We start from the raw sequence: 19,677 nt of genomic DNA on the forward strand, positions 1-19,677 counted from the left end.
TGCTTCTGCATAGAAAAGCTGAGGTGGTGTTTATCTGTAGTTTTGATAGTTTCAGATCCTTGCAGCTTTTGTCAAGCAACTATTCTCATGTTCCAGGCAAGTTTCTAGGGGTAAAATGGACAAGTGTTCCATCTTTTTATATTTCCAGATGGCTGCCACTGTTATGTTGTCTTTTTTCTAGCAACTACTTTGCAAAGGAAGTTCTAGAGAGATGTATTCTAAACAGGATTGGCAACAGTGGTGAGATATCCTGGTAATGAAGAAAACGTTATGGGTTGCATTCTAGTCTATCTGAACTTTGTGGAGCGTTTTAGAAGGCAGATGTCCATTACATTACAGTAATCTAAGCTGGGGATGATAATCATGAATCTTTAATTCTTAAAGAAAGGGAGAACTCATATATACATTCATATGCTAAAAAGGATTGGAGCATCTTGCTCATTGGTATATCTAAGCATAAGAGTATTAACTAATTCCAGAGTTTTTAAGGAAGGACAATCCTATTCAAAGCAGATTACAGTTTTTCACCAAGCACCATTAATGTCTCTCTCTCTATGTGTCCATGAATGCCATTGGATCTAGAGGCTGCTTGACTCAAGATGACTGCGAGTGGCTTACATTTCAAAAGTAGGAACAATAAAATGAAAAAGAAAAGAAAAAGAATCTGTGTTTCTGGAAAAAGACAAATTCAATAAACCAGAACAAAAAATGAACATATCTAGACAATAGTTTAACACAATGTTGAGGAGGAAAGCCAGGTTTTCAGAAATTTTTGAATGGGTGTAAGGTGAAAGACATAGATGTACAAGAGGATACAATTTCAGAGAGCAAGTGATTGCAGCAGGTACATTTCCTAAATCCTGATGAATGACATTGTTTGATTGAGTGAATCTGGACCATTCTTACACCACCTGATCTTAATAGAAAGGCATTGGAGCACTTGGGTTAAAGTTCAGTTTAATAATTCAGCTATAAACTGCTTCTGCTGCTGAGTAAAAATGGATATTGATTGAAGAAAGGGAAGGAAATTGTAGTGAAGGTGATAACCATCTTTGTAGGCATTTTATTGACAGCTAATTAGAATTCCTTTTTTTTAAAAAAAGATCAAAATCAGCACAGTCAATTAGAAAATTTCTTCAAGATCTTTTACTGATAAGCTGCAAAGTATTGTCAGACCAATTGCTGGCTGATGAATGTTAAAGAAAAGTAGACATTTATTTTCAAAGAAGACATTTATCATGTGACAGATTTTGTTCAATATCTACTCTGATATGATTAATGAGGCATTTGTTGGCATTTCATCTGATGGGTGCTATGACAGTCCAGACAACAGTTTTCTATTTTATTATTAAAATACTGGTTTTTGAATGGATGACAAATATTTCAGGTGGTAATATAAATATAATCAATTTAAATGGCAGAATTATTTTGTCAAGGGTAATTTAATTGACATTCAGGTATTTTGACACTGAAAATAATGTGGTTTTGAAATGATTATATGGTTGCAAATATTTGGGTTGGTTTGTCACATTTCCTTGAACTATAGAAGCTATTAATATTGTACAAAGACTAATCTTAGAAAATGGATTTTTCGTTATATTTGCAAATTTGCATTTGTCTTAGGAACAATTCCATTTCTATGTGTAATATATATTTTATTGTTCTGGTACTGTAGATTTATTTTAGATGAAGGTTATACTAAGAACCTAGCAGTCAAGTCTGCCAGATTTGAATATGTTTGTGTTTGAATTAATGAACTTAGTGTTTTTCTTATTCTTTCAATGTTAATGAAAGACTAAGAGATTAGTGTGCTTTTTTTGTTTAATCATAAGGCTTATTACTATATATAGACTACTATAGATTTAGATACTCAGAAACTAAATACAAATATAATAGTTTATTTTGTAAAATTATTGCAAGCATATATGGAGAATGAGAGTTATAGATGCATTATATTTCATACAAGATGGATTTCTTAAAAATAATCTACTTACTTGTTTTCATCAGAGAAAATGAAATTATACCTAACGTATAATTATCAGGGAATTTGGGGTAATAACTTTTAATGAAGTAGTCATGGATGCATAATTGAAGAATATAGCACAGGAAAAATTAAAAAAAATAAGCAACCTAGTTTTTCATTCTCACTAGACTGATAGTAAAATCAGACTGTACTCATTTCAGTATATTAAAATTGGTAGTATTTGGTATTATCTTTGAGGAGGGGAAGGGATGACCAAAATCTATGCTACTGAGGATATTATGTCATCATGGCTGCATGCACTCAGACATTCAGCATTCAGGCATGCTGATGCGTATTTACATCACGATATACACTCATACACATCATATATTAACCTAGATATACAGGCATAAACTCTCTTCCTTTTCAGTGTACTATAGTAGATTTAAACTTTCTTTGTATTATAATTTGGTGTCTCCTGCTGCTGGTTTCAGTGGAAGACGTGTAATTCAAACTGGGAAGACATATATAAAATTCTTTCAATATTGAGATTTTATTTCCAAAAACCTTTTACATAACAGACTTGGATATTGCAGAAGAGCTGGTATACTCTGTATGCCATTTTTCTCAGCACATTTCATGGCAACAGGAGGTGATATGGGGAAAATAACACATTCAGGGAGTGAAATAAAGAAAATCCAAGGAGATGGATGCAACAGTGAAAACTGACATAGTAGACATAGAAAACTGTATAAAGGAGTTTCAATATCTGGTGACTAGAACAACATTGTTATTATAGAAACATTTGAAATATTTAGAAATGTAAAGTAATAGATTGGAGTTGTAACTTTTTTGCATTCTACTGCACTGAAAGTCAGAAGTCAGTACTTTTAAAAAAATTCTTCTCTACAATTCTTTCATTTTTAAACTTTTCTGATTTTTGTTTCTATTTATATTTTACCTTATAATACATTTTAATTAAACATTAAAAAGACAATCTCTGATATCTTTGATACCAGAGATTGTATCAATGTGTCGCTGAATATACCAGGTCAGTCATTCTTTTGTAAGGGATCATTATTTATGTGCTTACCTAATTCTTCAACTGAAGCAGAAAATCATATGCTTTTTTTAAAAAAAAATCATGACTGGTAAAACGTGAATGAGAATTGTAATGTCAGTTATCTCAGTTCAGAGAAAAAAATGTTACACATCCACAATTCATGATCAGGAACACAATTTTCAACTAAAAACTTTTGCAATGTCTTATTTCTATTTTATTTTTATTTTGCTTGGAATAGCAAGACCTCGTCTGCTAAAATTTTCTATGGGTAATTTAAAAAAAACACCTTTTGGTTTATAAGAAAATACTTTTTAACTTTGGCCAAACATGCTGATAGTATGATATGAGAAATTAAAAATATATAATAAAGTAGCCCTTATTTTCTTATTATTTATTTAGGAAATGGTTAAAGTGTGCTTTTCTGAAATAAAAGCCTTGTTGTCCATTACCACAGATCACTCTTCACCGCTTAAAGAGGTACATTATTTGGATTTTTAAAAATATATTTTCCCAATTCTAATTCTTTTCTAGTAGATTTCTGTTATTAATTGTATTCTGGAAAGCATATTTTATTATATTCTGAATATGAAGTTATTTGTATTAGCGTGATTATAATTTTTGTTGTCTGGAATATAAGCTTTTCTTAGGTTACAATACATGTACAATACATTATACAATGTGTACATGTTTGTCATGTGTTATATTAACGTTAGTGAATAATTACACATTTTAATGTATTAAAATGTTTTCTTCCCCCTCAGGTGATCTAAAAAAAGAAAAAAAGTTTTATGTATTCTTTTGTAAAGTACAATACATACTTGTAGCTTAATGTTTGTTTTTATGTAAATTTGTAAGATTGGATCATAAGGTATCCATACAGAGGACATGCTGCAATAGTGGTGCCTCTAAGGCTTTCATGGCTAAGGTGGGACTTGACCCCCAGCAAGAAGGGTGCAGTGGCAAGTAGAGCTGGACAGGGGCAATTGGCAGCAGAGGTGGCTAAAAGAACAGCAATGAGTGGGGGATAAGCAGAGGAGGGAATTGAAGGAGAGGCAGAGGAAGCAACCCAGTCCTTACCATATGCTTATAGAGCCTTAGGTCTAGGAGGGACCAAAATGGGAATGGCTTGGATCGGAGTGAGTCCTCGGTTAATGACCAATAGAATTGAATTGAACTGAATTGCACAGAGATAGAAGCACTAGTTCCAACTGTCATGGTAACTTTGAAGGATTATTGTGCTGTGTAATTCAGTTTGGGGAATTACAGTGACAGGTAGATCTCTTTCTGCTAATGTAAAGTGATTGATTTTTGGCCATGTATGTATATTGAGCAATTTTTTTTTTAGTTTTCTGTAGTTAAGATCTTGTTAGTGTATGTGATATTAACCAAAAGGCCGAGAAACAATTGTTCCTAATAAAAATGTTCCTCTCAAAGACTATCTTTAGCTAAGATGATCAGCCACAACTTAATTCAAACACAAGCATATTCTCTCTTTTTTCCAGATCCCATTTGAGATCACTCTACCATCAATAAAAAATTTAAGCAAATTGTTCGATCCAGCAAATGGATGTGTAATAATGGCAGGAAACGTTTTCAGCTGGATAGTATCTCTGCTTGCTTGAATGTTTTTTCAGGAGTAAAACTGACATGTTTCATTTAATGATTGATTTGACAGCTTTTTGGATCAGTATCCCATCACTCTGAAACAACTGGAGCTGTTACTTGAAGTCTAGAACTGATTCACAAAAATCTTTAGATTTATAAAATGCTTTAAGCAGTAATTTAAATAATTAACATATTGATTTTTGCATATTCTGTTGCTCTTGGTTTAGAAATATTATTTTTGGTGCTTGGTTTTATACGTCTTGGTTCAATATGGTTTCAGTTTCATTGTTTTCTTCAAAAATAATGAAAATAAATCCAGTTACACAGTTCTTTTGATTGCATTCTTAAATGAAAACAATTCATTAACTGTATAGATATTTTTTTATTTGCCTTAACTGTTTAAAAGTAATTATTTAGCACCAGATATGATATTCTTCCATCCACTTCTAGTACCAATCAGTGTGTTTGCAGCTTTTCACTGAATGTTTTATTTGTATTTCTAGATATATTTGTATATTGTTAGAACTAGGATGTCAAAATACTGTAGCAATGACACCTGCTTAATCTTGTCTATGGAGTTTTTGTTACTTTTTGTAATATTTATTTTGCAAGTTAGAAATATAAACATTATCTCCATTCTTCTCTTGTAGCAAGTGTAAACAACAAGATCTTTGCCCTTATATTTGCATCTGCAGACTACAAGAAAGGAATAAAATCACATTCCTATTAATGCACTTGGCAGAGGTGTAAAATAACAAATAATTAAAAACTGATACCATGTTAACATTTATATATCAACTTAGTTTTCAAAGTTTCAGTAAGAAGCAGAACTATTTTGAACTACTGTCCTGAGTAAAAATGATGCATAAAAATCAAATTATTCAAACTACTCTCAGTTAAAAAATGCATAACATTCCCTCATCCTTTCTCCGCAAAAAGCTGGGGGTGGGGGTAGGGATATATATTTGGAATCGCAGCACTTTAGATTCCGGAAATGTGTTTCAGAATACTATGTGTGCAAATAAAGCACTGTGATTTTTAAGGTAATTTTTGTCTAGGATTATATGGCAATAATACAACATAATAATCTCACTGTGGAAAAATATGCCATTCTTTAAAGAACTGCAAAGATGCTGTATTCTTTTCCAACCATCAATTCAGAAGTGAATACGAAACACAACATGCCCCTAAACAGTGACAGAAGCAAGTTATTGTTTTCTGAGTTTCATGAATGAATACTAGAAAAAAGTATATTTCAATTTTAGATTGTAATTTAGTGAATTGCATCTGAATAAAGTGTGATTAATCTTATCTTTGAAAATAGCTGAAACAAGTCATTTTTCTAAGCTATTTTGAATCTTTTTTCAGTAAACCATACTTGTTTCACTTAGTGACTGTTCTAACCTCTAGAGACTAAATATGAGTATTAGTCACCAATAAATAATCTGTTGTTCAAGCAAAAAGATGATGTTGGCAAAAGGACTCTTATTTATGCATATATGACCATATTTTTGTGATGTACTATATCTTTACCAATACTGTGGATATAAGAATATATGAAAACACCATGCAATAAATATGAATTATTACATTCTGCAAGGTGCTAGAGTAGAAATAAAAACCCCTTCCCCATTTTGCCTTCAATAAAAGTTTATTTAGGTTATTCAGCATGTGGAGTTACACTGCCCTAAACCAGGAGTGTCAAACTTGATTTCATTGAGGCCGCATCAAGGTTGTGTTTGATCTTGGGGGGGCTGGAGTGGGTGTGGCCAGGGGGTGTGGCCAGTATGACATCACTCATGTTGGGGACACCTGTGGTGACCCAAGCACTCTGCCTGTGAAAACAGGCTCCTAGGCCTCGTTTTCTGCTGCATGTGGCCTCCTCAAGCTCCATTTTCATTGGCAGAGGGCTGCAGGCAGCCGTCGTGGCAGAAAATGAAGCCTAGAACAGTTATGTGTGCCCCCCCCCAAGCTCTGTTTTTGTTGGCGGAGGCCCCACGGAGCAGTCCTTTGCTGTTTCCTTGGTGGCCCCATGGGCCAGATCTAAGCACCCCGCAGGTCAGATTTGGCCCACGGGCCTTGAGTTTGACATCCCTGCTCTAAACAGTAGAAAAAAACTTGAGCAAAACTTGAAAAACATCAAAGTGTTTTTCTCCCTTTGAATAACTATTGACAAACAAGCCTATCCAAAGACATTTTTTTGCTGCCATCCCTGCTATTTTTCAGAGTTGATATTGAAGCCCCAGTTTATTTCAGTAACAAATTGAGCCTAATTTCTCATATAGAATTCAAGGGAGGGAGTAGGGAGAAACATATGACCAGCCTATATTAAGCCAAACTCTGGGTGGCTCAGAGTTCCAAAATAAAATTGATATATGTCAACAATGAAATAAATAATAGACCTGACACCCCAGTTAAATTTTCTATGCAGCCCACAAGTTTGTCCCACGCTTATCTCACCCTACTTAGGCAACTGAAGGAAAAGTCAAGTCTAAGTGCTTTTAAGAAAGTTAAAGGAATAGGGGATTCCTCAAGGGATACAACATAGGGCAAAATGTAAAATGGCAGCATATAAGGGATCAGGAGTATGCTTATTCTGTCCAATGTGGTGAGTTGAGCATATGTCCTCAGGGAAAGGCAGTCCTGCAAACAACTGGTTTCATACTATGTAGGACTTTAAAGTTAATACCCACCCCTTTAAATTGCCCCTGGAAGGAAACTGCCATTTGTCAGAAATGGTGTAGGGTCTCCCGCTTGGGCGGGGGGGTTGGACTAGATGACCTATAAGGTCCCTTGCAACTCTGATTATATGTTATCTGTTAAGTCAATGCAGCATGTGCTTTTACAGGTATAACGGGTGTCCACCACTGCATGCTGCTACAATCTGGACCAGTGGTAACTTCTGAGTGATGCTGAAGGTCAGTCTCATGTAGAGTATGTTGCAGAAACCAAAGCAGGAAATAACCAAGGCATGAATGACCTTGAAAGGATCCAATTGGCACACATGGGGAATCTATGTGCCACCCTAAGCCATAACTGCCACTTGCTCTTTGAGTAAGAGCTGTTGAGGTAATTCCCCATTAGGAGAATGAGCGTACACAGGGAGACGTAGTGAGAGCAGTGAAGAATAATACACAACTAGCACACAGATACACTGTATAGTAAAATGTAGGTTTTTACTTCTAGTAAAACGGTTAAGCAAAGTTCAAACAAGCACTCCAAGTCATTCACAGTTAAAGCAGTCAGTTTTCAGTCCAGGGATAATCCAATAACAAAGTCCAGTTTCAGTAACAGACATCAAATCCAAGAATAACAGTCAATAGGGATGGCAACACTCCAGAACAGAACAGAACAGGACCTAAACAATCCAGGTTTCTGGCTCCATCTTATGGCAGTTTGAGGAACCACACCCAATTACAATTTTAGCATTCTCTTAATGTCTGTCCTGGTTTATATATTTTCCAACCCAACTATTAGGTGACTTACATTCCTAACAAGAGCCACTGAAGAGAGCCAAATAGTGCACCAGCCAGGTATGGGAAAGTCAATCCCATCCAGAATTAAAGATGACCAGGGCCTGAGGAGCCAAAGAAACATAAACAAAGCCAGTCTCTGGCTCCTTAAAAATTACAACTAGTGGCGGATTAAGGCTCACTGGTGCCCTAAGCACTGACAAATCTTGGTGCTCCCCTTCTTTGTACATACTGTACAAACAAAGCCATATTCTCAACTGTGGTGTCCCCTTTGGGCCTGGTGCCCTAAGCAATAAGTCTGCTTAATGGTTAATACACCACTGATTACAACACATCATATTTTGTGAGCTGTACACAGAGTTGTCCTGTTTCCAATACTCGATCAAACGAAAAGAAAGGAGAATACAGCTCATCAGTCTGGAACCCACATTACGTATCTGATATTAACACAGTTGAGAAAGTGTAGAAATATTTCACAAGAAGAGTTCTCCACTCCTCTACTCGTTGCAGAATACCTTATGCCACCAGACTTGAAATTGTAGACCTAGAAATCTAGAACTATGCTGCCTTTGGTCCGATCTAAGTATAGTATATAAAATCATACATCCTACCTGTCAATGAATACTTCAGCTTCAACCATAACAACACAAGAGCACACAATAGATACAAACTCACAGTTAATCGCACCAAACCTGATTGCAGGAAATACTTCAGCAACAGAGTGGTCAATGTCTGGAATACTCTACTTGACTCTGTGGTTTCTTCCCCAAACCCCAACAACTGTAACCTTAGACCAGTGGTCAGGGAACAGGGGTAAATTACCCCAAATGGGGTAAAAGTGAAAATCTGGGGGTAATGAGGAGGTTGCGCTGGCCAATGGCGGAACTATCGGCATAGCAGCAGTTATTAAAACACCCTTGAGGCAAATTTATCCCCTCCACCCCACCCTTGTTTCCTGGGTCGGAAATGACTCCAGGCTAGATTCTGCAAGAGCCGCGCCGCCCGTTTTTTAGGGGAAGGCGAGCTTCTGGCATAGGGCAGAGCATTTTGGGAAAAGGGACGCTTTCCCCCGCGCTGCGATGACCGCACGCTTTTCGCGCGCAGTTTGTGTCACCGTGGCTCCCAAATATCATCCTCCCTTCCCGCTTCCTCGCCCCCAGGCCCTGCCTGCCTGCCAACTAGCCAGCCAGCCCGGCTCCCTCCCCGAAGCCTCTCATCACTGCCAGGCACACAGGAAGCGAAGAGGCACCTACAACTGCCGCCTTGGCCTCGAGAAAATTCCCAGAAGCCCTCGGGAAGCCTGGTGACATTTCATTCCCTGGAGCGAGCTATCCCGCCTTCTTCCCAGCCGCGGGGGGGGGAGGGCACCTCCTCCCGCCTCGACCTCCAAATTATGTGTCAGCAGCCTGAGGTGGCCGGGGAGGGGGAGAGGCCGGGAGGGGTAACGTCTGCGTTTATAAATTTTTTGGGGGGTAAGAGGTAAAAAAGTTCCCTGACCCCTGCCTTAGACTGTCTACTATTGACCTCACCCCTTTCCTAAGAGGTCTGTAGGGGGCGGGCATAAACGCACCCACGTGCCTACCGTCCCTGTCCTATTGTTTTTCTTATTATTTTTTTATTTTTATTTTTCTTATATGTATCCATGTATTCATAACTATGTTTTTACTTATACCTATTATCTTGTAAGCAATTGGCAACCCCCCCCCCCCAAAATAAAAAAATAAAAAACGACAATGAAAACCTGCTGGAAGTTACGTATGAATGCCCAGCCTTTATCACAGACAAATGATTCGCGCATATGATGAAAGGAACTCTAGTTCCTCGAACATTTATGCCACGATCCATTAGTTTTTCGGATGCTCCCGAATTCTTCCCTCATTCCTCTTCCCCTCCCGGGCGGCTCTGCTTTCTTCAGAGTGCAGTGTCAGATTACAGTAAACATTTGCAAAATAGGAGAGATGAACCCCGTGCCATAAAAAAAGGTTCTGTCACGATCCTTTCTACTCGCTCGCCCCATTTAGCAAAGAACCGGCACTTGGCAAAAAAACGCACCTACCGGGAAGAGCCCTTTTTCAGGCTAAGCCTCGCCTCCTCGCTTCCTCCTCCCTCCCTCCGTTCCTAGTTACAGCACCCGAGCGCACTTCGCTAATTTTGTTCTTTCTCGGCTGCCGTAAAAGGGTGGGTAGCGGGCTCTCGCGGTGGCTGTTGGGACAGTCTGCTAAGTTGTAAGAAACGGAGGAAAGTCGGCTCCGGGCGCTTTGGTCCTCGGGGAGGGTGGGGGAAGGCGTCGAGCGCGCTGGTTGTCTTGGATTGTGGAGAGACCACGCTGGATGGTGGGCAGAAAATAATAATAATGATGATGATCCGGACTGGCTAAAAAGACTGTTATCCGGGGTGTCCCGGAGAAGCGGGAAGGTGAGGGCGAAGCGAAACCTCTCGTAGTCGGAATCGGTTGGGAGACCCGGCACGCCCTCTGCTTCGTCCTGGAGCTGGTGGGTCGTCTATGGTTCCCCCCCCCCTCAATTTTGGCTCTGGCTCTTCGCGGTCCCTGTAGTGGCACAACGGACCCTGACCGGGCAGGATTGGCTCCTTAGCTTCCTCGAACGGGAGGCAGCTTTAGGTGTGAAATAGGAACCCTCCGCCTCCCCCGCTGGAGCGAAAGTATCCTCCGCCGTTTCTCCCGCGCCCCAGATAAAGCCCCGAAACGCTCCTTTCTCCGCAGTTCTTTGTGTGTCTAAACTAAGTTGGTTAAGTTCACTAGGAGGGTCTATCTTTAGAAATGCGAGTTCAACGCCGACTCGGTATGGATTAAGAGGAGTCTGGCTATGGCTTCCTCGCGTTTCTTATATAGGAGGGCTTCCATTGAAGAATTGGGTGAATTGGTTCACCTGACGGGTAGGTAGGCAGGCAGTTACAATGAAAGGCTTCCACCGGTTGTTGGAAAGCTCCGGGAGCAACAAATGTCTTGTGTACATTTTTATTTTTTGACACGGAGTTCAAATATATGCGCTGTGTGGGAAATGTAAACAGTGTATGGAATTTGAAACATATTAATTTGTGGTGAGCGTAATTTTGCAACTTTTTATGGAATGTACATGAGGGTAAAATAAGGTACTCAGAGTCTAGAATGCAGTTTGGTCTACTGATGCAGTCTATTTAATGGGTCAAAGAGAGAGAAAAGTAACATTCCTTATTTTTCTCTGATCTTTGGAATTTCCCCCTGCAGAATGAACTGTTCAAGTCTATTAATTCTCTATGAAACGGTTAATTCATCAACATACATCAGCTGAAGCCACATTCCCTCTCTGTGCTGGCTCCTAAGTGTGTACCTTCATTGTTTGCCAGATCCTGGAACAGTTGTGCGCAGAGATCATTGTTTACATAAATTGTGAAACTAATATTCTGATTCCCCCCTACTGCAAATGCAAAGTTATTGTATTGATTGACCATAATAGTATTTTAATGAAAAAGTTTATATGTATGTATGTATGTATGTATGTATGTATGTATGTATGTATGTATGGTATTCAGCTTTGTTCGGGTATTTTCCCACGTCATTGTAGTTGTGCTTTTAAAGTTGTAGCAACGTTTTGGCAGAATCTCATCTGCCATCATCAGGCTTCTGTATTGTGTCCATCTGTGAGTCAGGCCCCCACAGTTGTTTCAGTTTTAAATTTGGGGCTAGCCTATTGCTGTGCCAGAATGGTTTTTTCTTCATCCTGATTGGTTGGGAATCTTGGTCTGTGTTTATTGGTCTTGGAGTTTGCTGTGTTCTGCTTGATTGGTGTTTCTAATATCTTCTGTCTGTTTTGTGGCTCTTTTTGTATCTTGATTGGCTGGCAACATTGTGTTCCTGTATTGGAGGCCTTTTGTGCAGCTTGGCTCCGGGTAAATGGATGGCTATCATTTGTTAGGAAGCTAGGTTTCATCTGGGTGCCTGGTTGGGTGTGTTTGAGCTGGAGGTATCAGGGGGGATCTGTTTGTGCCCAGGAGTTTGCCTGGTCAGTTCAGCTCTGCCACACGTGTGCGTGCGCCTCCCGCCAGCCAGCTGGTCTTAGGGTCTCTGCTATGCATGTGCAGGGGCAGGTCGTGCATGGGGGTTATGTGCATGCGTGAGGGGTGGGATGCACACGGGGTGTGCATGAATGTGCGGGGCGAGGCACATATGTGGGGGCCATCACTGGCCTAGGATGTCTGGAATTCTCTGCTGGTTGTTAGATATTGTTGGGATGTTTGGGAGTTCTGCAGGGTTTACTTGTTCTTTTTCTTATGTTTAGTTTAGCTTTGTTCTTTTTAATTATATTGCCTGTATTGTGAGCCACCAGAGTTGTTTGGAACCAAGTGGCATAAAATAAAATAAATCTGCCTAGCACCTTTTTTGTTGCTCGAACTTCTAATGTTTATGATTGTTTTTGATTGCATAGTCTACTGTAATAACATCATGGCCTTGCCACTGTAGTATTCTTTTGAACTAGGTTTATGGACTATAGTGTTTGAGTCTAAATTTGTTATGACCCAGATGATCAAGGCAAAGCAGGCCTCTCTAGAGAGTCTTTTATTTCTCTCAATAAATGTTCCTGCAAATGGTCCTCCAATGGTAAGGCTCCACTCCCATGCCTCTTGAAGGCAGCCACCCTCAGTCCCCCAAACAATAGCCCCTATAGCACAAATGAAGTCCACAGAGTAGGAGCATGCTCACAGGGCAAGATCCAGGATTCCAAGTCCAGTCCAGGCAGAGGCCAGGCACAAGACAATGGTAGTCCTCAGGACAAAGAAAAAGTCCAAGGTAGGGAGCAATTCCAAAGGCACAGCAAAGCAAAGGACCAAAACCAGTCCATAAAATAAGGTCAAGGTCCAAGACAAAAGGCAAGAAGCAATCTTCCAAACAGGGCAAGGCCACCAACGGCAACAGGCTTGACTCAAAACAGGGGAGTGTAAGTCAAAGCAAAAAAGCTGTTCCTGGCAAAGACTTAACTCCCCATGTCGTCTTCTTAAGCCATTTCCCTCTAGGTGTTCCTTATGAGGGGGGGTGGGAAATCTTCTCCCAAGTAGCCATGCAGCCCTTCTCTTGAGTTTGCCTATGCTCTACTCTGCATGCCCTTGGATTGAGTGGAGGAGACAGCTGTTCCTCATCAGAGGAGATCTGCCTATCAACCCCACTGCCTGTCAGCAGCCAATCCCCCCCCTGTATCTGTGAAGGCAGGCAGCTCTCCGTCTGGTCAACCAACTTCCCCCAATGCCTGAGGGGGCCTGAGATAGCCTCGTCCTCAGCCCCTGGCCTCTCCAAACATGCCAAGGGAGACGTGCCTTCCCTGTCGGATGGTCCCAGTTCCAGCTCCTCCTCGTCTTCCGAACTGGGCTCTGATGGGGCCATGGCAAAATTTAAAGTAGATTATCAACTATTTGTTTACTGTGTTTGTGCAGTGTCAAAACCAAATTGGCACTTTATTTCCATAAAAGCAAAACCATCGTAAAAATTTAAAATAAGAATTAATACAAAATTCTATTGTAATACAGTTTGCACAATTTATGACCATTCATTCCCCAAAGCCTTCCAAAACATGTTCTTAATAGCTTCCGGAAAGCCAATAACAAAAGTGTCAGCTTAATTTCAAGGGGGAATTCTATTCCACTATATGGGGTTGCAACTGAAAAACAAATATATAGGCTGTTGTATTTGAACCAGTTATTAGCTTCTGAGTGGTCTTCAAGGACAGCCTTTTTTTTGTAGGATATGTTGTAGTATTCCAAGCAAACTCATATGACGTGCATGAGTTAATGCATGAGTTAGAAAGAGTAACTCATTCCAGGTTGAAGTGCAGCTGGTGCGCCAAAGAGAGCTGGCAAAGGGCATCTGGCCATGGCCTTAATTTGCACTATCTATGAGCTCATAATGATCCCAAATCCCTGACCTGTACTTATAGGAAGAGTCCCTTCTCTTTAAGTCCTTTTAATGGGAAATATGTCTGTGCGTTAATCAAGACCAAGTCGAAAACGTTGTCAGTGCTGTTTTACTTGAATTATTTTTCTATATAATACTATTGACAAAAGAAATTCAAAAACATTGGACTATATCGAGAGAGTGAGAGAGAGAGAGAAAGAGAGAGACAGAGACAGAGAACCTGTTTAATGTGTTCTGAGTTTGAATCCTCTCTATTTTGGCTGGACTTTTAAGCAACTTGCCAAGCAATTCTCATTTTTAAGAAGTGTCTCACCCCACCCCCTAAGTTTTTTAAATACAATCTATATGAGATTTCGTCAAGTCAGGGTGCATTAAAAAAAATCAGCCTTGATACATTTGCCCACATTTTTTCCTTCAAAAATTCTCTAGGAGTTTTGGGAGTCAACAGTGCAAGCAAGCAGCACAGTGGCTTTCATCCTACAGAAATATTTCATGAAGCTTGACGCTCACATTACAGGATTTCTTTGTAGTTCTTTCTATAGACTCATTGAGCCATTTAGATTTAAACAGAATTGCTATTCATTTGTGTTTAGGCATCCAAACAATGATTTTTGGGATTTTTTTTTTTTTGTAACCTTGAAAATTACTTTTAACAAAATACTTCCATTATATGGTTACAAGGCTAACGCTGATTCATTCTCAAATCCTTGCTGCTGTATGAATGAGCCTTCTTTAGGTCTGACTAACAGCACTAGAAGCACTTATTTTCCAGATTATATAATAGAGTAGAGTAGAGTAGAATAGAATAGAATAGAATAGAATAGAATAGAATAGAATAGAATAGAATAGAATAGAATAGAATAGAATAGAATACTTTATTGGCCAAGTGTGATTGGACACACGAGGAATTTGTCTTGATGTACATACTCTCAGTATACATAAAGAAAAGATACATTTGTTAAGAATCAAGAATCATGACATACAACACTTAATGATAGTCATAGGGTACAATCAACAATCAAATCATACTAGGAAACAGTATAAATCGTAAGGACACAAGTGACAAAGTTACAGTCATACAATCACAAGAGGGAGTGGATGGGTGATAAGGAGTGATGAGAAGATTAACAGTAATAGTAGTACACACTTTGTAAATAGTTGGACAGTGTTAAGGGAATTATTTGTTTAGCAGAATGATGGCTTTCATGAAAAAAACTGTTCTTGTGTCTAGTTGTTCTGGTGTGCAGTGCTCTATAGCGTTGTTTTGAGGGAAGGAGTTGAAATAGTTTATGCCCGGGATGTGAGGGGTCTGTAAATATTTCCACAGCCCTCTTTTTGACTCGTGCAGTATACAGGTCCTCGATGGAAGGCAGGTGGGTCGTAATTGTTTTTTCTGCAGTCCTAATTATCCTCTGAAGTCTGTGTCTGTCCTGTTGGGTTGCAGAACCAAACCAGACAGTTATAGAGGTAGAGATGATAGACTCAATAATTCCTCTGTACTACTGTATCAGCAGCTCCTTGGGCAGTTTGAGCTTTCCGAATTGGTGCAGAAAGACCATTCTTTGTTGTGCTTTTTTGATGATGTTTTTGATGTCCATTTTTTGGTGTCCATTTCAGGTCATGTGATATAGTAGAACCTAGAAATTTGAAGGTCTCTACTATTGATACTGTGTTGTCTAGTATTGTAAGAGGTGGTAGTATGGGAGAGTTTCTCCTAAAGTCTACCACCATTTCTACGGTTTTGAGTATGTTCAGTTCCAGATTGTTCCGGTTATACCACAAGGCAAGTTGTATAACCTTCTGTCTGTATGCAGATTCATCGTTGTCTCGAATGAGACCAATCACTGTTATGTTCCTACTTCCGTCAACCAGTATCAGGCAAGAACTGCTGAAGAGTCATAGAGAATATTGGTAGGAAAAAATCCTGCCAATGGGAAGGCAGAAACTGGAGTAGGAACACTGGTATGAACCATACTGGGCAAATGAGTTCCATTGCAGGGGTGTCAAACTCGCAATAACATAGCTTCACATGACCTATCGCAACTTCCCCCCTTTGTTAAACCAGGGGTGGGCATGGCCAGCGCGTGATGCATCCGGTCGCAAATTTTGTCATGTTAAATTCTATTGCATGCTAAAACTCGGTAGATGTAGATTGTTTAGTATACTGGGGTGGGGGGGGGTTTACTTCATATTTTCTTAAATTTCAAATGAAGGTAAGATTATATTTTTAAAAATCTTAAATTATTTTGCCTAGACATGGGGCTTAGAAAAAATATTGTTTCCCATCTTCTTGTCCCAGAGGTGCTTTTTTTTTCAAGAGGCAACTGGATTTTTTTTAAAGTACCTTCTTCAAAAGAAACTTTTGATAAGAAGAAAAACATCTTCAAAGGAAATCAGAAAGTCCAGTTGTCTCTTGAAAAAAAGCACCTTTGGGACAACCATGACCTGGATGACTGAGAATCTCCATAAATATTCCCATCCTCTTCTTCATTAGTGAAAGTGGTGCTTTATCCCAGGTTAACATAAGAGGTGTGGCTTTGTTCCGTTGTACTGACAAATCATGTGTTGCTTTTACTAGAAGATAACTAATACTTTATCCCTTCCTCCTCCCCCATCTCTCAAAGTTCTTTGATGAGTGGAAGGCTGGGATGCAGAGAAAAATATAGATAAGATTTCTTTTTATGGGAAAGAATATTGGAATAAGTGTGAATGTAAACAATAGATGGTCCATCTAATACCAATAGCACTTGTACTAAATTACAGTGAAAAGAATTTTTCTCAGTCTGAGAAATGTAACAGTTGGCCCTCTTGTTCCATCACATATATTAGAGCAGCAGCCAAATGAATGAAACTGAAGTATGGATATCTGGAAGCCTCCAATATGATTGTTCTCTGGGTCAATATTCTTTGACCAAAGTCTTCATAGTTATCCTACCCTTTCAAAAGAAAGTTTATGACATACAGTAATGAGTGAATGGACAATGAGATTATTCAACAAATCATACAAATGAACCATGAGTTAGCATGATATTTAAGTCGTGGATTGAATGAACAATTATTGATTTTTTAAGCAATTATGTAAAGTGATTGAATTGGTTTATAAAGAAAAGGAAATACATTTTTAAATAGCACCATAAATAGACTTTTGTAGTTTTATTTTGTTTGGTAGTATTTCTTTCCTGTAATACTTGATGCCCCACAATTTATTAGGTTGGAAAAGTAGTGTTTATAGACAGATTTAGTAACTCATACGTTATCAAATTTGGCTCTAGTTCAAAGATTTTTTACTCACTTTTTTCCAATTAACTGTTTTTAGAAATTACATTTTGGAAGCATTGGAATGTAACATAAATATTTTTGTTGAATATTTGACATCTTTTTGCTGTTATTAATGACAAGAATTTATGTTTGGGTTTGTTAATCTGAGACGATGATTAGGTTTATGGTACTTGTATATAATCGTATATGCCCCACTATACTGTGGCAATAAAAAACATGTCTGTTGATAATATCTGGCAATAAGTTTTTGCCACAACTTGTATTAATCTTATTTATATGTTATACCTTTATTGTTCTCTCAAGTACAACAAACCACATTTTTTTGATTTGTCAGATAGAATAATATTTAAGGAAAATATATTTGTAATAACTTTAATTTTCATTTACAGGTGTAGAGATGCAGGAAGGCATCCGTTTTGCTTCTTCAGGAGATGATGATGTTAAAATATGGGATTCGTCTTCTATAACTGTTGTGGACCAGTTTAGTCCCCATGCATCTTCACACCCAGTTAATTCAGTATGCTGGGGTAGCAACAGTATCCTTTGTTGTTTCAGTATCTGAAACTGTATTTCTGTATAGTATGCTTGTTAATAGCAGTTGTCCTAATTGTCTATTTATGACACCTCAGATCCAAATATGGTATTCAAAATTCTTTCTACGGGAAATTCCATATCTCAGTTGTTGCCCAGCTTCCCCCGTTATAAATATCTGAAAATGCAAGCAAGATAAACAAAAAACAAAAGAAAAAGATATTTAAAAGCTGTATAAAAACTAAGAATTTTTGAGAAAGAATTAGATTAATGCCACATGTAAAAGTGATTTATATCAATTTGACATGTTGAAACCATTATTAAAATCACAACAAAGCCAGTAATTAGCAAAGGCAACTAACCTAATAAGAATCATCAATCATAATAAACAATTGGAGTTTCTATCTAATCTGAAAAAAAATGTGTTGCAATGAAGCAGGCAAAATCTAATATTTTAAAAAGCCTTATGTTTGGATAAACCCAAGCTTCAGATCTAATGAAAGTCGTGTGCAGAATTATAACCCATAAATGGTTTTGTGGTTAAATAAGCATAAGATTGGTTTTTAAATATAAAGTTGTTCTTCACATTGAAGCATATTGCCATTGCTATAAGGACGTTATTATGTGCCATTTCCAATAAAAAAGTAAAATATCCTAGGACTTTTATCATATACAGAGCCAATTCTACATACTTGGTAGGAATATGAGACTTAGTAATACTTAACATAAAAGGGCTGTTTAAAAAGTTGTTATTTATGTTTTTTACAATGGAGCATCTTCTAGAATTGTTGAAGTTTGTGATATTGCCACCAAATACAACCCCCCGCCACCAATGATCCAACTATTTCCTACAATTTTTTATATCAATTATCTATTTTGGCAATCAACATTGGCTAAACCTATCCATAAAAACATCAGACATGTACACTTTTCTTCAGATATTTGCAGTAAATTTGATAGTTACCTTCCATAGATATTTCCATGTTGTATGTTAATTGTCTTCTTTAAATTTAAAATTTAACCATACCATATTTGGATTGTTCTGTTCTTGAATCTTATTTTACTAACAGGTTATAAATAAGCCACAGGTATTCAGAAGTATTTTCTAGTATTTTCTGCTATAAACCTTTCTAATTCAATCAAATCTAAAGCTGAGACAATGATAGCAAGAAAAAGATACAAATAGTTTCATTGGATTTTATCAAAAATATTGTAAACATCAGCTAATTATCAAGTCTTGAATAATGATAAAATATCAAATGACATATCTTACTTTTTTTCAAAAATATAATATTTTTATAACCTTTTATAATTTTTCCATAATTTCTGGTCATTGTCATTGTCAAATCAAATCAAGTTTATTACAGTCTAAGACCAGACACCAGAACAAATAAAAACAACTCAAGGAATATTCAGTTAAAAATTCTAGAATAAAATAATAAATAACAGATAAAATCTGTATTTAAATCACAACTTGGCATCTAATCTGTCAGTTACACATGGACTAACTATATTATAATATTGATCCTTAAACTGTGAAGTCCATAGTCATTAAATACTAAAATGCAAAAGAGTAGTAATGTAGAAGAGTTTGCTACATTAGTTGCACAGAATCTAGCCACCTGTGCTGTAATCACTGTGGTCTATTCATCCTTAAGCAGCTACTGGAAAGAAGCAGTGTTGGAATGGCCAGGATACCTATTGTGTCAGCTCTGAGATCAGCTGCCACAAGAATGTGAACAATGAAAGGGGTGTGTGTGTGAGGGAGTTGAACAGTTCAAGGTTATTTAGTATGTTGCATTAAAAAATTCCAGCTGCAGTTAATTGGTTCTCGTGATTGATGAAATATAGTAAGTGGGAG

The 19,677-nt window shown here is 38.0% G+C and overlaps 2 protein-coding genes across 5 annotated transcripts in view; both read left to right on the forward strand.

The window, feature by feature from the left end:
• Nucleotides 1-6,228, forward strand: part of CFAP54 (cilia and flagella associated protein 54) — a 130,429-nt gene extending 124,201 nt beyond the window's left edge. Inside the window, exons 69-70 of one of the 2 annotated variants that reach the window (XM_087934630.1) lie at nt 3,426-3,503; nt 4,529-6,228. In XM_087934630.1, the coding sequence (XP_087790756.1) occupies nt 3,426-3,503; nt 4,529-4,648 (198 nt within the window). In that variant the 3' untranslated portion in view covers nt 4,649-6,228. The remainder of the gene's footprint in view (nt 1-3,425; nt 3,504-4,528) is intronic. The other variant, XM_087934631.1, reaches the window with a different exon arrangement.
• A 4,088-nt stretch (nt 6,229-10,316) lies between these two features.
• Nucleotides 10,317-19,677, forward strand: part of NEDD1 (NEDD1 gamma-tubulin ring complex targeting factor) — a 32,411-nt gene continuing 23,050 nt past the window's right edge. For 2 of the 3 annotated variants that reach the window (XM_026698313.2, XM_087934629.1), the window contains exons 1-2: nt 10,317-10,519; nt 17,675-17,821. In XM_026698313.2, the coding sequence (XP_026554098.1) occupies nt 17,683-17,821 (139 nt within the window). In that variant the 5' untranslated portion in view covers nt 10,317-10,519; nt 17,675-17,682. Of the gene's footprint in view, nt 10,520-11,330; nt 11,426-17,674; nt 17,822-19,677 lie in introns of those variants that run through there. The other variant, XM_087934628.1, reaches the window with a different exon arrangement.

The sequence above is a fragment of the Pseudonaja textilis genome, chromosome 5 (genome assembly GCF_049901715.1).
Source record: "Pseudonaja textilis isolate UNSWEBS1 chromosome 5, rPseTex1.2, whole genome shotgun sequence".
Classification (NCBI taxonomy): Eukaryota; Metazoa; Chordata; class Lepidosauria; order Squamata; family Elapidae; genus Pseudonaja; species Pseudonaja textilis.